Genomic DNA, 15013 nt, shown 5'->3' on the forward strand with positions numbered 1-15013 from the left:
CATTTTCACTCTATCTTCAAGAACCAAACTGAGGTGACTGAATCAAACATCACCGCAACTGTATTTTCCATCAACATCCAGGAGGACACAAGGTCACAATCTTTGGCTCTAGTGTACAGGAAAACGTCTCCTGGAGCCGCCCTACAAACCACTAGAGGAATCAAACACAAATTCCTTTCATTAGAACTTTTTTTTTCTTGGCGACCGTTACTTCAGCCATAAGAGGTGTATGAGGTACAAGACTTATCCAGCCGAACCTTACATGAAAGGACGTCCTGATGGTCTCATACTCACAACTAGTCCTTCAAACCCTTGGGGTAGATGCCCTGGATATTTTCCAAGACTGTGACCCAACCAAACTACAGGCAATGAATATCCAAGTGTTATGATATCCAGAGCATAAAGCCCAGTTTATTCATTGGTTTAATGGACGCCAACTCTAGATTTATTAGATACGGTGGACAGATCCTTCTAGTCCATCTAGGAATACGTTAGGAGTAGAGATGAGCGAACCGGGTTCGGGTTCGAGTCGATCCAAACCCGAACGATCGGTATTTGATTAGCGGGGGCTGCTGAACTTGGATAAAGCTCTAAGGGCCCTATTCCACCGGACGATTATCGTTTGCATAATCATTAACGATCTCAAATGACCGCTATTGCGATAGACCTGAAAACGTTCACTCATTTCCATGGAACAATAATCATTACTTATGATCGTAATTGCTATAGTTTTTCTTCACTATTTATTCGCTATTGCGTTCATATCTTTTGCGAACGACCAAACGATGTCTTATTCAATGCGAACGATTTGCGAACGTTTTGCGAACGAGCAACGATAAAAATAGGTCCAGGTCTTTAATAGTTAACTGCATTTCAACCGAACGATTATCGTTTAGATTCAAACGATTTAACCATAATCTGAACGATAATCGTCCGGTGGAATAGGGCCCTAAGGTTGTCTGGAAAACATGGATACAGCCAATGACTATATCCATGTTTTGCACATAGCCTTAGGGCTTTATCCAACTTCAGCAGCCACCACTAATCACATGCAGAAAGTTCGGGTTCGGATCAACTCGAGCATGCTCCAGGTTCGCTCATCTCTAGTTAGGAGTCTTTTCCTATAAGCTGCAGGGCAACAATTTTTTTTTTTTTAAAGCTACGGATTAAAATATTAGCGGTAAAGAAATACAAACAGCCACCAAAACCAGTGAATGCCAAGGTATAAGGGGGAGGAATAAGCCAACGGGCCTGGAGACCTGTTGTTGACCCTAACGCACCCTAAGTAGATACCCTGAACCTAGGCAGGGTGGTCACTCTAAAAAGGGCGGTCCCGCTCTGGGGCCAAAGTCACTGCCTAACTTAAGACCCTATTACACCAAACGATTATTGGCCGCATCTGGCCCACTATCAGCCATTATGGACGATAATCGCTTTGTGTAATAAAAGGCAACAATCAGCCGACATGAACTATGTCAGCTGATCGTTGTTTTTCACTTTCTTTCAACAAGTTGAAAGACAAACGATGTGGAGAGCAACAATCTGCTCCCCCAACAATGGGCTCCCCGGTCCCCCCCTCCCCGGCTCTTACAAGCTCGCTGTTGGTGCTTGTAATAGCAACAGGTCAGCGCTTGCTTGCTTCCAGAGATTACCCCATGTAATAGGGGCTTTACCCACCAAAATAGGCCAGGTTCCTATTCCACCTTAAATTGAACAGTGGGAGCTGTATAGATCAATGTGCAATGAGCTCCCCCTAGTGTTACTTGTATTACTTGGAGGTGCCTGTAGAGTCCTGTTGGGGGGAGGGGGTGCTCCAGACTGACAAAAATAGAAGCCTTAGGGTGTGTTTACACACACAGATTATCTGACAGATTTTTGAAGCCAAAGCCAGGAATGGGTTTTAAAAGAGGAGAAATCTCAGTCTTTCCTTTATGACCTGTTCCCTGTTTATAATCAGTTTCTGGCTTTGGCTTCAATGATCTGTCAGATAAATGTCTCTGTGTAAAGACACCCTTATGCTGCATTTACACGGAACGATTATTGTGCGAATTTGCACGATAACGGTCAAATTCGGACGATAATCGTACGTGTAAACGCAGCGAACGATCAACGATTGATCTTTCAGCAGGTTCTCAAATCGTCGTTGATCGTTCGCAAAAAATTCGTAGATCGTTCCATGTGAACAGTCGTTCACCATTTTAACCAGTGTGCGAGATAGGCTTTAAGCGATCGCAAAACGAATTTCAGTACGATATATCATACTGTCTAAACGCTGATCGTTATGAAAAAAAAATCGTTACTCCAACATCTTTAATCGTACAATCGGGCGAATTATCGTTCCGTGTAAACGTAGCATTAGTCCTGGTAATTATTGTTACCAATGAGGATAATTCTTACCTGTTTTCTTCCATACATGAGAACCAAAGAGTGTAGTAAAAGCTGCAGGAGGGCGCATACAAACCATCTTCCGGTTATGCTTTCTCTTATGAAGATCAATACATTTGGGATTTCCTAAGCTATCAAATTCATTACCAGGAGGCTCTTTGTCGCCTGCAGCATGCTGACCACTGGATCTGTGGCTGACAAGAGGAAAAATGGCCATGGCCACAGTCAGCTGTGTAACCTTAGGCTTTACCACACAGCGACTTCCCCTCACCTGGCTCAGTATTTGCTATATACAATTATGTCTCAACAAACTTTGAAGATGTAGGTAATGTCTGTGGGGATGTGCCTGGCCCAATAAATATACTATACAACAGAGAGGGGTTGGAGAGGCAATCGCCCAGTCAAGCAAATATAGAAAGTGCAGCGTATACACAAATGGGGGTTCCTATCATTTGACAGGAGTCCAAGCTTCTGTACAGGATTCAAACAAAAATTTTGGATACAGGTGAATCCAATTGCTTTTTTGTTTTTTTTAGAGTAAATTTTTATTCTGTTACAATAGTGGTCCTAAACAGAGGTATCTATTAACTTAGAATTCTCTACAGCAGGGGCGTAGCTACAGGCTGATGGGCCCTGGTGCAAAATTTTAGCTTGGGCCTCCCCATCCCATCGGATGAGCACAATCAGAGGACAAATTTTTTTTATATCCGATGACTCTAAGGTGACGTCCTCTAATGTGCCACCCTCTCTTAATGAACTGTCACTGCCTTCACCTCATGTACTCTACCACTGCCTCCACCTTTTGTACTGTACCACTGCCTCCCGCTCATGTACTGTACCACTGCCCCCTTTAGCTAATGAACTGTACTCTTTCATTCTCTAATCATTGTGTACCTTTGACTCTGCAGCTAAAAAACTACAACTCCCATCACAAACTGCTAGCAGGCCATGATGAGGTTGTAGTACTGCAACCTGGAGAGCCACATGTTGCAAAACTACAACTCCCATCATGAGCTGCCTGCAGGACATGATGTGGTTGTTGTGCCGTAACCTGGAGAGACAGAAGACTACAAAACTACAACTCCCATCATGAGCTGCCAGTAGGACATGATGGAGTTTGTAGTGCTGCTACCTGGAGAGACAGAAGACTGCAAAACTACAACTCCCATCATAAGCTGCCAGTAGGACATGAGGGAGATTGTAGTGCTGCAATCTGGAGAGACTGCAAAACTACAACTCCCATCAAGAACTGCCAGCAGGCCATTATGAAGTTGTAGTGCTGCAACCTTGAGAGCCACATGCTTCAAAACTACAAATCTCATTGTGAACTGTCAGCAGGGGATGATGGAGGTTGTAGTTCTAGGGATAACCTGTCCAGGTTCCTGCTCTTTTCTGGGGCTCACATCTACACACATACTGTATATACATACACCATATACATATATCGTATACACATATACTGTGCAGGCATACACCATATACACACATACTGTACATGTATACATACACCATATACACATACTGTACATGTATACATACACCATATACATATCACATACACATACTGTACATACATACACATATACATGCATCACATACACACATACTGTACATGCATACACATATACATGCATCATATACACACATACTGTACATGCATACACATATACATGCATCATATACACATACTGTACATTCAGGAAAATTTTTATAGCACATTCTCTATGGGGCATATATACCTTACCAGTGTATGTTACAATAAATATTTTACATGGCTTCCCTATGTCAACTGTGGGTAGACCTGGCACTGTCCAATACCCTTTTAGTGCCCCCAGATGACCCAGTGAGCCATTCCTGTTAGGTCTGTATAAAGCAGGACAGGATGTGCTCCTTGTAATAGGTTATGTATCATTGGGCAACAGTAAAATTTCTAATGATCAAACCAATTAAAATACTGAAGTCCCAGTTATAAGGTTAAAGAAAAAAAAAACGATAACTGTATTTCATATTTCATATTAAATACATTTTATTCTATTGTGGTTACAAAACACCAAATATTATACACATATCTAGTATCACTTACAACCGTAACAACCTGCAGTATAAATACAATACATATTCAGGCTATGCTCCGTCAACGTCCTTTATAGGTGAGAAAACGGCTGTTTTGTGACGATGTAAGCAATGATTTGTGTAATAACGGCGGTTGTCAAAATATAACGGCCGATATGTGCTGTGAAATAATGTCCATCTAAGAAAAAACTGCCGCCATTTTGGTGGTGTGTGAACGTAGCCTTTCACTTTGGGGGGGGGGGGGGGGGGGGGGTCGTGTTTACGCCATTTGTCCTATAGTAAAGCTGACATGTTATCTACGTTCCCTAAGTCAGTACAATTACAACGATATGTAACTTGTATAACTTTTATTTTATTTGATGGCTTTAAAAAAATTAAAACCCTTAAAAACTAAACTAAAAACTAAGGGGGAGATTTATCAAACATGGTGTAAAGTGAAACTGGCTCAGTTGCCCCTAGCAACCAATCAGATTCCACCTTTCATTCCTCACAGACTCTTTGGAAAATGAAAGGTGGAATCTGATTGGTTGCTAGGGGCGACTGAGCCAGTTTCACTTTACACCATGTTTGATAAATCTCCCCCTATATGTTTAAAATTGCTCTATTCCCAGGTTTATGACGCTTTTAGTCTTTGGTCTATGGAGCTGTGTGAGGTGTCATATGTATATGACCCGCACTTATACGGGTTTTTGCATTTACCATGCGAGATCAGGAGTGTGATAATTTTATAGTTCAAGCGATTACACATGCAGCGATACCAAATATGTTTGTTTTTTTATTTATTTATTTTTATTTATAAAATGGGAAAAGGGGGGTGATTCAAACTTTTATTAGGAGGGGATTTTTATTAATAAAAACACTTTTTTTTTTTTTACGCACATTAATTAGAAGTCCCCCCCCCTATAACTACACTGATCTCTTATATAGATCAGTGTAGTATCCAATAGACAGCACTGATTGATGAGATCAGTGCTGTATTATTCTGGTCTGCTGTAGCCCAGATCTTTGGATTACTGAGCCGGGATCAGTGTCAGTGTGACGCTGAGCCCTGGCCCGGTAAGAAGAAGGGATCCCCCCACTAGACACCAGGGAAGTGGGGTCACCGCACGACCCCTCTCTGAAGTCCACCACCAGCAGCAGGACGCACAGTTATGTTCTGGTGCGGGAGGTTGTCCAGGGAAAATTAACTTGTCCCCTATCCACACAAGTAAGAGATCGCAGAGGGTCCAACCTCTGTACCCCAGAGACAGAGATAACAGCTTACACACAGTTTTTTGTGTTTACAGCAGAAAGCAGCAGCTCAGAACTGGGGGAGGAGACTGAATAGATAATAAAGTATGGAAGGAACTGTTGTGTCACCATGGGCAGCAATGTATGAAAACCTATGTTTGAGTGGAATACCCCTTTAAGGAAGTTGAAGGAAAACAAAACCAGCAAATTTTCTTTCATAGCGAATCAGTCCTCGTTCTTCAATCCTGATGATCCAGATGTTGTCTGAAAATGTGAACACATCATCGCTTTTTGTCAAACTCTCTGACCCCGACTTTAATACTTCTCACAGCTGAGGGTTTGTTACAAGTCTAGAGAATCTCCTGTGAGCCAAACGGTCTGTACTCCAGCACGATCCATTTAAGCTGCACTGATACATTGTAACAAACTAAGAGGAAAGGAGAAAGGCTGTGGATATGTTTAGATAACAGAGGATTGTATATAGTGGATGTAACTGTAACAAACCCTCTGCTGTGAGCAATTGGGATTTACCCTTTTTGTAACATAGAGTTGCTATTCTGAATCTACAGAGGTCGGACTCTGGATATGTATCTTTCTGTAGATGAGAAGGGGCACGAAAAAGACACCGACTGCAGGTAAGATGCCTCCTAGGCGGCTCCGGGGCAGTCCTGGGAAAACACAAAGTATCATCAGATAGAAAATGATTATAATGAAATTCAAAAACAGCAAAGGGCGTGTCAGCTCCCGGCATAAAGCACAGAACGCTGTCACATCATGTCTGCTCTGCTGTGACCACTCAATAAAGAGGTGACCCTGCTGTGACCACTCAATAAAGAGGTGACCCTACTGTGACCACTCAATAAAGAGGTGACCCTACTGTGACCACTCAATAAAGAGGTGACCCTACTGTGACCACTCAATAAAGAGGTGACCCTGCTGTGACCACTCAATAAAGAGGTGACCCTCTTGTGATCAAGAGGGGAAGGAGGGGACCCTGCTGTGATTAAGAGGGGGAGGAGGAGGATCAGGAGGGGGAGGAGGGGACCCTGCTGTGATTAAGAGGGGGAGGAGGGAATCCTCCTGTGATCAGGAGGGAAAGAAGGGTACCCTGCCATGAACAACAGGAGGTGGAGGGGATCCTGCTGTGATAAAGATGGGGGGGGGGGAATCCTGCTGTGATCAGGAGGGGAAGAAGGGTATCCTGCCGTGAACAACAGGAGGTGGAGGAGATCCTGCTGTGATCAGGAGGGGAAGAAGGGTACCCTGCCATGAACAACAGGAGGTGGAGGAGATCCTGCTGTGATCAGGAGGGGATCCTGCTGTGAACAAGAGGAGATGGGGGGATCCTGCAGTGATCAGGAGGGGGGAGGGGATGATGCTTTGGTCACAAAGGGATTTTGTGGTGATCAGGAGGGGGGAGGGGATCCTGCTGTGATCCGGAGGGAAAGGAAGGGATCCTGCTGTGATCAGGAGGGGGGAGGAGGGGATCCTGCTGTGAACGAGAGGGGATGCATGGGATCTTGCTGTGCTCCGGAGGTGGATGAGGGGATCCTGCTTTGATCATGAGGAGGAGGAGGGGTGATCGAGGGGGGAAGGAGTGGATCCTGCTGTGTCAGGAGGGGGAGGAGGGGATCCTGCTTTGATTAAGAGGGGAAGAAAGGGATCCTGCTGTGATCATGAAGGCAAAGAGGGGATCCTGCTTTGATTAAAGGGAGAGGAGGGGACCCTGCTGTGATCTGTGGGGAAGGGAAGAAAGGCACAATTGTTACCACTGGGGAAAAGGATGCCCATCTGCAGCTCTTGAGGCGATCAAAAAGGACCTACTGGTGGAGAGGAGCGCAATGCTACCATTACTGTAAGGACAAAGGTTACTACAGTCACTTTATTTGGAGGGTCAGACAATTTTTCCCTCTATTGGTGACTATATTTTACTTGGGTCACCGATAACGAGGCCATAACAATCCAGCTGACACATTGACCATTACTGATCAGTTTTGCTTACCTTTGGGTAGCGGTATAATCTGTACATTCTGGGAAGCAGTGACGCGTCCGTGTGCATTCCTGGCCTCACATGTGTAGGTTCCATTATGAATCTGACCGGCCATTGTAACCAATACTGTGGAGTGATCCTGAGTGTAAGTCACGTCAGCACCAGGGGGGACTGTCCAATGGTACGTGGGGCTCGGGGAGCCATCAGATAGGCAGGTTATGTTAAATGAATCTCCTTCCTGAATATCTGATTGAGGTGAAATGGTGATGACAGGAACATCTGGTTGACCTGAGGATTATATAATAAAAAAAAGTATATTTTAGGTTTATTTTGCCCACTTTACCCCCCTTTCATATGTTATCCATGAGTTTTCCTGATATAGATGCTTTTATCATTGAGAGAGATGAGGTCAGAGACGCGTTAGTGAATATGACGGCCTTACCATAGATTGTTACAGTCACATGGGAAGAACTGGCTGTGAAGTTCCTTGTTGTCACCAAGGTGGCCAGACAGGAGAAGTTCTGGAGATTGTCCGTACGGCTGGCTATGATGTCATACTTGGCGCTCACCGTCTGTTTGCCTCTTTTCCTGTTGTCTGTAAACAATGAATTATGGATGACAGTGTCTGCTCTGAGCAGCTGGATCTGTAGATTCTCTACTGGAGCCACTTCATAGACCGTACAGGTGAGACTGTGGGCTTTTCCCTCCTCCATCTGCTCATCTAGGTCTATTGTCACATTGCTTGGCAGGGCTGGAATAGACGATAAAAAAAACAACAACATGATGCATGCATACTTAAAGGGGTACTCCAGCGAAAAGTTTTTTCCAGTACTTGAAACACATTACAAAGTTATATATCTTTGTAATATGGTTCAACTACCTAATGACTATCAACCCCAGGAAGCCATTTTGTGACAATGACATAATCATGAGAGAGGTGGAGCTAAGCCCTGTTAGGCCAGCCTCCCTTGTCAGATGACTCAGGTTGCTCAGCTCTGATTGGCTAAACAAGATGTAAGCCATCTAACAGTTGTCAGTTAGACATGCATCATGGGAAAGCCCAAACCAGGAAGTAAAGGAAAAATTAAGACACCAACTTGAGCTTCAGGGATCTGCAAACAACGTGAAATTCATACGGAGACTCCAGAGGGATGGTAAATGTAAAAACTATGTTTATGATTGATTGATTGTTTTTTGTTTTTATCAGCGCCGAAGTACCTCTTTAATCCCACCTCGATCCGGCATACATAACAAGTCAGGTCCTATTAGACAAAGCGATTTTTAACGACTAACGATAAACAATCACAAATGAGATTGTTTATCGTTAACCTGAAATTATTCACCATATTACACAGAACGATAGTCGTTAGTTACCGTTGTTACTACGATCGTTTACTCCATATGAACCCAGCAAAAGAAGGAACGATGTGTGGAATTACAGTGAATGATTAACAATGATTTTAAGCCCCTATTACACATAGCGATTATCGTTTAAAGATTCGCTGTAACGATCGATCACTAGTAGCGAACGATTCTGAGGTTATTACATTCACCGATTCCTGTTAGGAACGATTATGTTTACATCATTATAATTGTTCCTCAGGACGACTCACACAACATGTTTTATCTGCGAACGATCGGTGAACTATTAACGATAATTTTTCAACATGTTGAAAAACAAAAATGAACGATTTTTTATTTGTCGTTTGATTGTTGGGTGTTATTACACAGACAGATAATCGCTCATTTTCAATCGTCATGGCAAATTTTTAAACATTAATCGTCCCGTGTACTATCAACGACACAAAAATGATTTATTAAACAATAATAATAATAATGATAATAATAATAATAAAGCACTGCATTGCACATCATCGTGATTTGCTAAGTTGAGATTGAAGTAAATGTATCACTTCAATCTGTAAATAAATATAAGCCATGATGGGTGCCACTGCGCAGATTCTGAGGGTGTCGTCCATTTTTCCAAACAAGGCCCGATTCCTGCGATCTGCGTTGTTTTCTATACAGGGTGGTCCAAAAGTAGGTGGACAGTATGTGTAATAGGGTTACAAAGGCGGAGATTTATCAAACATGGTGTAAAGTGAAACTGGCTCAGTTGCCCCTAGCAACCAATCAGATTCCACCTTTCATTTTCCAAAGAGTCTGTGAGGAATGAAAGGTGGAATCTAATTGGTTGCTAGGGGCAACTGGGCCAGTTTTACTTTACACCATGTTTGATCAATCTTCCCCGAAGCATAACCCTATCACACATACTGTCCACCTATTTTTGGACCACCCTGTGAATGCAAATGAGGTCACTGGAGGCGTGTCATTGCCCTTGGTGAAGAACTGATATTTATCTCACTTGCCAATAATTGGAAACCTTCAGTGTGATACATTTCTACCAAAATTATTAAGTGCCAATAAGGAAAAACCTCAAATGTCCTCCGCCATCTCCAGGTTATCGCCTAAAAAATATGTGCAAAATTCCATAACACAGCTGTAATAGTCAGTGGACCCTAAGCTGAAGCCTCGCCCACTGTCCCCACCTACTTGCCGCAATCTGCCCTAAACGGCAGCAAGCAACTGGGCAACAGTCCCTAACCTAAATACGTGGAACGAATGACGCAGACGAGGTGAACAACACAATAAAGAAAAGTCAGCAATCCAGGTCACCACCATCGGGCAGCGCAGTACAAAAACAGAATGAAAAACCAAGTCCGAAGACAGAAAGCAGAGGTCAGGACTGGCTGCAATTAAAAATAGTTGGGAAGAAAGAGCAAGGTCAGGGGTACAAGATAAGAGCAATAGACACTGTAGCAGGCAAGAGACAAGGTAGTTCAGGCCGGCACTAGTGATGAGCGAATAGTGAAATATTCGAATATTCGATATTCGTACAATTATCTCCCAATTATACGAATATTCGATCCCATTAAAGTCTATGGGAACAAGTATTCGATTATTGAAAAACATCTATTCGACCACTTGGAGGTAAAAACCGGAGACTGGGGGATTTGAACGCTTATCGAATATTTATCGAATATTCGGCGAACTATTTGATAATATTCGATAGATCAAGTACCTTACTATTCGATTGAATGTCTATTTGATCGAACAGTATTCGCTCATCACTAGCTGGCACACACTATATAGTGGGTCAGAGGTCCGGTCCAGAAGCTGATTTGACCTGTCCCTCTGATTCCGGTAAAAACACTTTTGGAACTTGGCAATCAACACCCACATGATCAGAGGCACTGCTTAGCCTTTGATGTCGGCCTACGGTGTGCCAGGTTACCCGGTTATGCCGTTGACTTTCCGTGACATCACTCGGCATGGGGACGCGCTCCAGCAGGGAAAGGCTGCTGAGGCGGTCTTCTGATGGTCCGGGCTGCGCTCCAGAGGCCATAGGAAGTGGCACTGGAGCCAGGTCATGTAAGTTGGTAACAACAGCTGTGACCCTTACCAGTCATGGTACGTTCTGGTATGTTCTCCAGTTCTTACATCATTGTATGAACCATATTTACAATGATATTCACCTCCTTTACGATGTCTGACCACTGTGGGTATTGATGTGTGCTACTTACCATAAGCCATGACCACCACCTTGGATTCTCTGTCCCTTCCGTCATCTACTGACTGTGAACAATACAATTCAGATTTCTCCCAATCATCAACAAGAACCTCCACCGATGTCCAGGTTGGACCCGACTGATCATTTTGTTTCTTTAATCTGGCTTCCCAGTGTGGGACATTAGGGCAGGTAAAGGTGCAGTTGAGCAGAACCCATTCTCCCATCGGAACAAAAACCTCAGAATTATGAGCTCTTAACTCACATGGTTCCTCGGCTTGTCCTGAAAATGTAGAAGAGATACCCATCACAAAAGTGAAATTAGATTGTAAGATTGGCAGCTAGACATAAGAAAAAAGGAAGGAGAGGAGGAATCCTTAAAATATTGTATTGGCAGTTCTATGTTAGTGAAGACTTCAGAAGAGAAGGATTTAGGGGAAGTGATTTTTTGACATCTTACAATGAGTCACCAGTGCAGTTAATAGGAAAGCTAATGTAATGCTGAGCTGTATAACCAGTAGGAAGAGGTAGATTGTGATCCTGCTATTTTACAAAAACATTGAGATGTCATTTCTTCTGTGCTAAATATAAAGTATTGATGTAAATCTGTTTTCCCTTACATCTCTTCAGCAGCAAAACAGGTGGGGAATTTCTCTACCCTACAGTAGGGTCAGTATCCTCTGCCCGACGGCATGAATAATGTGCTCTGCCTAAGATGATGGCAAACACCAACAGATAAAGCAAATAGAAGGTGTGCCAAGGAGACCAGAGATCATTTTCAAATATATTCTTCTATTCATGTTAAAAACACAGTGCAGAAAGAATGGGATGGAACAGACGCTTCTTATGCCATACAGGCCATTGCTTACTTCCTGGATGTCCAATATTTATAGAAGTGTGGTTTTAACACAAAACCCCTATTGTGAGAGGCCATGAGATCTGCAGATGCATTATGAATCTTAAAGTGACAGTACACCTTTGAAGATGGAAAATTAGTTTCAAGCATTTTCATTAACGGTTTAGAGAAGAGGCATAGTATGTGTTAAAGGTCACATGACATACCAAATGAGATATTAAAAAAAACATATAATTCAATAGAAATTTAATAGAAAAAGTAATATTGCCCTTGTTCACAACTACTCCAGTCATTCTCTATGAGAGTGTTTGAAATATGTTAACTGTAGCTGTGGAGCAGCTACACTTTATGCCACTTTATGATTTGGGTCCCCATTCTTGAGATTGCGGGGATCCAACCACTACTAATCCCCTATCTTGTGAAGAAATATAGACAGAAACATGAGGACCAGTCCATGCAATGGTGGACAGAAATAACACAAAGGGGTTGGGGCTTCAGGGACCACTTGTCCTTTCAGCTTAAAGGGTGGAGAAACTCCCCACGTGTTGTGTTGCTGATAGGGATGTAAGGGAAACTATTATTTTGGTGATCTACATGTATAACACTATTGTGTGGGATGATTATAGTGTTTTTTTGGGGTCTTTGACCACTATATAGCAGTATTACTAGTCTCTATATAGTAGAGCACTCTTATCCTATACTATGGAGCGTGCCTATGCCCTCCCTAAGAATTCATTTCAGGTCCTATCCCAGGGTGTTAGAGTCCTCTTTTTCTGTGATACAGGGCTGGAAGTCACCCCGTCACCTCCTCACATGTATCACATATTAGATAAACTGGTATACAATGAAGGAAAGGCCACATTTCCATGGGCGGCAGAGTGATTCCTGTTATTGTACAGGCCAATAAGAGCCTGGACTCTGTAGGCAGCTTCTCTCCAAATAATTATCTGAGATGAACACTAGGGGGCAGTATGCACAGTACACAGCAGCAATGCTTCATCTCTTCCATGTTGTACACACCACCAGAACACACTAGACTCATATCAGCTCTGCTCACCTGCCGGGACTAGGACTCCCAGGGCTGCTACCACTGCCAGGTAGACGCACTGCATTGCCCGTCCTGTCCCCGGAGGAGATAATGGCTGGAGGCTGGACACGGGCTGGAGCGTAGGGCAGGGGTTCTATAGTTCCTTCCTGCATAACATGACACATTCTTCAGCATTTCCTATGATAAGACAGCCCATCTAGTTCCTCCGTTACGTCTCTAACAGCAATATCCACAAAACACGTGATCTGTCAGCTATGCTTGTGCATACTCTTCATAGGGGTTGACTACTCCTGAATGGAATACCCCTTTACCCGGGTATAAACACACACACCGTATACGCAGCAAATACGCAGCAAATACGCAGCAGATTAGATCTAAATAACTGAACACAGCATCAAATCTGCTGCAGATCTGCTGCGTATCTGCTGCGTATACGGTGTGTGTGTTTGTACCAATGGGTTATCCTGGGAAGAAAAGATGGCTGAAGCGCGTGCAGTTGGGTCGGCATTTGGACCCAAACACAGACTTCAGCGATGACGTCAATGTTCGGGTCAAAATGCTGACAAAAAAAAAAAAACGGCGAAAACACACAACACATTATTCACACCCGGGGTCAAAAATGGTAGAAAAATGCAAACGCATTGGAAAAAAAAAAAACGCCAGACAGAAAGTGTGTGTGAGGGCACCTTACAGGGGTACTCTGGAGAAAATCTTTTTCTTTCAAATCAACTGTTCTATAGAAAGTTATATAGATTTGTAATTTACTTCTATTAAAAATCTCTAAAAACTTATCAGCTGCTGTATGTCCTGCAGGAGGTGGCACATTCTTTCCAGTGTGACAAAGTGCTCTCTGCTGCCACCTCTGTCCATGTCAGGAACTGTCCAGAGCAGCAGTAAATCCCCATAGAAAACTTCTCCTGCTCTGGACAGTTCCTGACATGGACAGAGGTGGCAGCAGAGAGCACTGTGTCAGACTGGAAATAATACACCACCTCCCGAAGGACATACAGCAGCTGATAAGTACTGGAAGACTGGAGATTTTTAAATAGAAGTAAATTACAAATCTATGTAACTTTCTGAAACCAGTTGATATGAAAGAAGAAGATTTTCACCAGACAACCCCTTTAAGGCTACATTCTCACTCAGTTTATTGTTCTATATTTTCAGCCGTACTTTCTCCCACCTCTTTTTAGCCATTTATTCTGCTTTTAAGTTGTTAACTGTTCAAAAAATATCCTGAATACTGCGTGGTACTCCTTTGGCCATGTTCACACACAGTACAAAAAAAAAAAAAAATGGACAAAAAAATAGTTGAAAAAACGTTGTGAACAGAAAGTTCACGTGTGGCCGATATTCATCCCATCTATTTCTTTGGGGGGGGGGGGGATAACAAAATCTGTTGGGGTACGGAGTAGCTATAAATATATAAGGTCTATAGGCTCAAACATTGTAGCAGAGACAGTGAAAAGGGGTGGGCGGCTCTTGGGTGACTTCATCTCATTGCCAGTAGGGGGCACTGTGTCATACAGTAATAATGTAATGTTATTGTTATTGTATTACATCATTGGGAGGTAGAAGAGTTATCTCACCCAGAGAATTTAGCATATAGTCAGAAACGCCGAGAAGGTTTTGCTGGTGGCTGCTAAGGCATGCTGGGAGTAGTAGTTGTGCAACCACTATGGAGACAAAGGTTAAGATTACTTGAGACTAAATACCTGATCTGATATCTCTCACAACTGTTGTTCCATGTGTACCAAGTCTACATATTGCAGCATCCCCCCCCCCCCTCCCCAACGCCCCCTCGAGGGACTCGAGAATGGATTTAACCCCTTAAATGGGCTATCCAAGCTTATGAAAACATGG

The 15013-nt window shown here is 43.1% G+C and overlaps 1 protein-coding gene across 1 annotated transcript; it reads right to left on the minus strand.

Moving 5' to 3' along the window:
* Positions 1–5008: 5008 nt before the first annotated feature.
* Positions 5009–13310, minus strand: LOC138794623 (vascular cell adhesion protein 1-like). The gene is made up of 5 exons (XM_069973430.1): positions 13160–13310; positions 11263–11529; positions 8121–8429; positions 7691–7966; positions 5009–6356 (listed from the first exon to the last, which is right to left on the minus strand). Exons 1-5 carry the CDS (start codon positions 13212–13214, stop codon positions 6241–6243), a joined length of 1023 nt encoding a protein of 340 aa, XP_069829531.1. The 5' UTR covers positions 13215–13310; the 3' UTR covers positions 5009–6240.
* Positions 13311–15013: the final 1703 nt, after the last annotated feature.

Source organism: Dendropsophus ebraccatus, chromosome 1 (genome assembly GCF_027789765.1).
Source record: "Dendropsophus ebraccatus isolate aDenEbr1 chromosome 1, aDenEbr1.pat, whole genome shotgun sequence".
Lineage (NCBI taxonomy): Eukaryota > Metazoa > Chordata > Amphibia > Anura > Hylidae > Dendropsophus > Dendropsophus ebraccatus.

Excerpts from the sequence above, each read along its gene's own strand:
- LOC138794623 (XM_069973430.1), bottom strand. The coding sequence starts at position 13,214 with ATGCAGTGCGTCTACCTGGCAGTGGTAGCAGCCCTGGGAGTCCTAGTC. Across the intron at positions 11,530-13,159 it reads GGGAGTCCTAGTCCCGGCAG|GACAAGCCGAGGAACCATGT; the intron begins GTGAGCAGAGCT and ends CTACATTTTCAG. Across the intron at positions 8,430-11,262 it reads GGTGGTGGTCATGGCTTATG|CCCTGCCAAGCAATGTGACA; the intron begins GTAAGTAGCACA and ends CGTCTATTCCAG.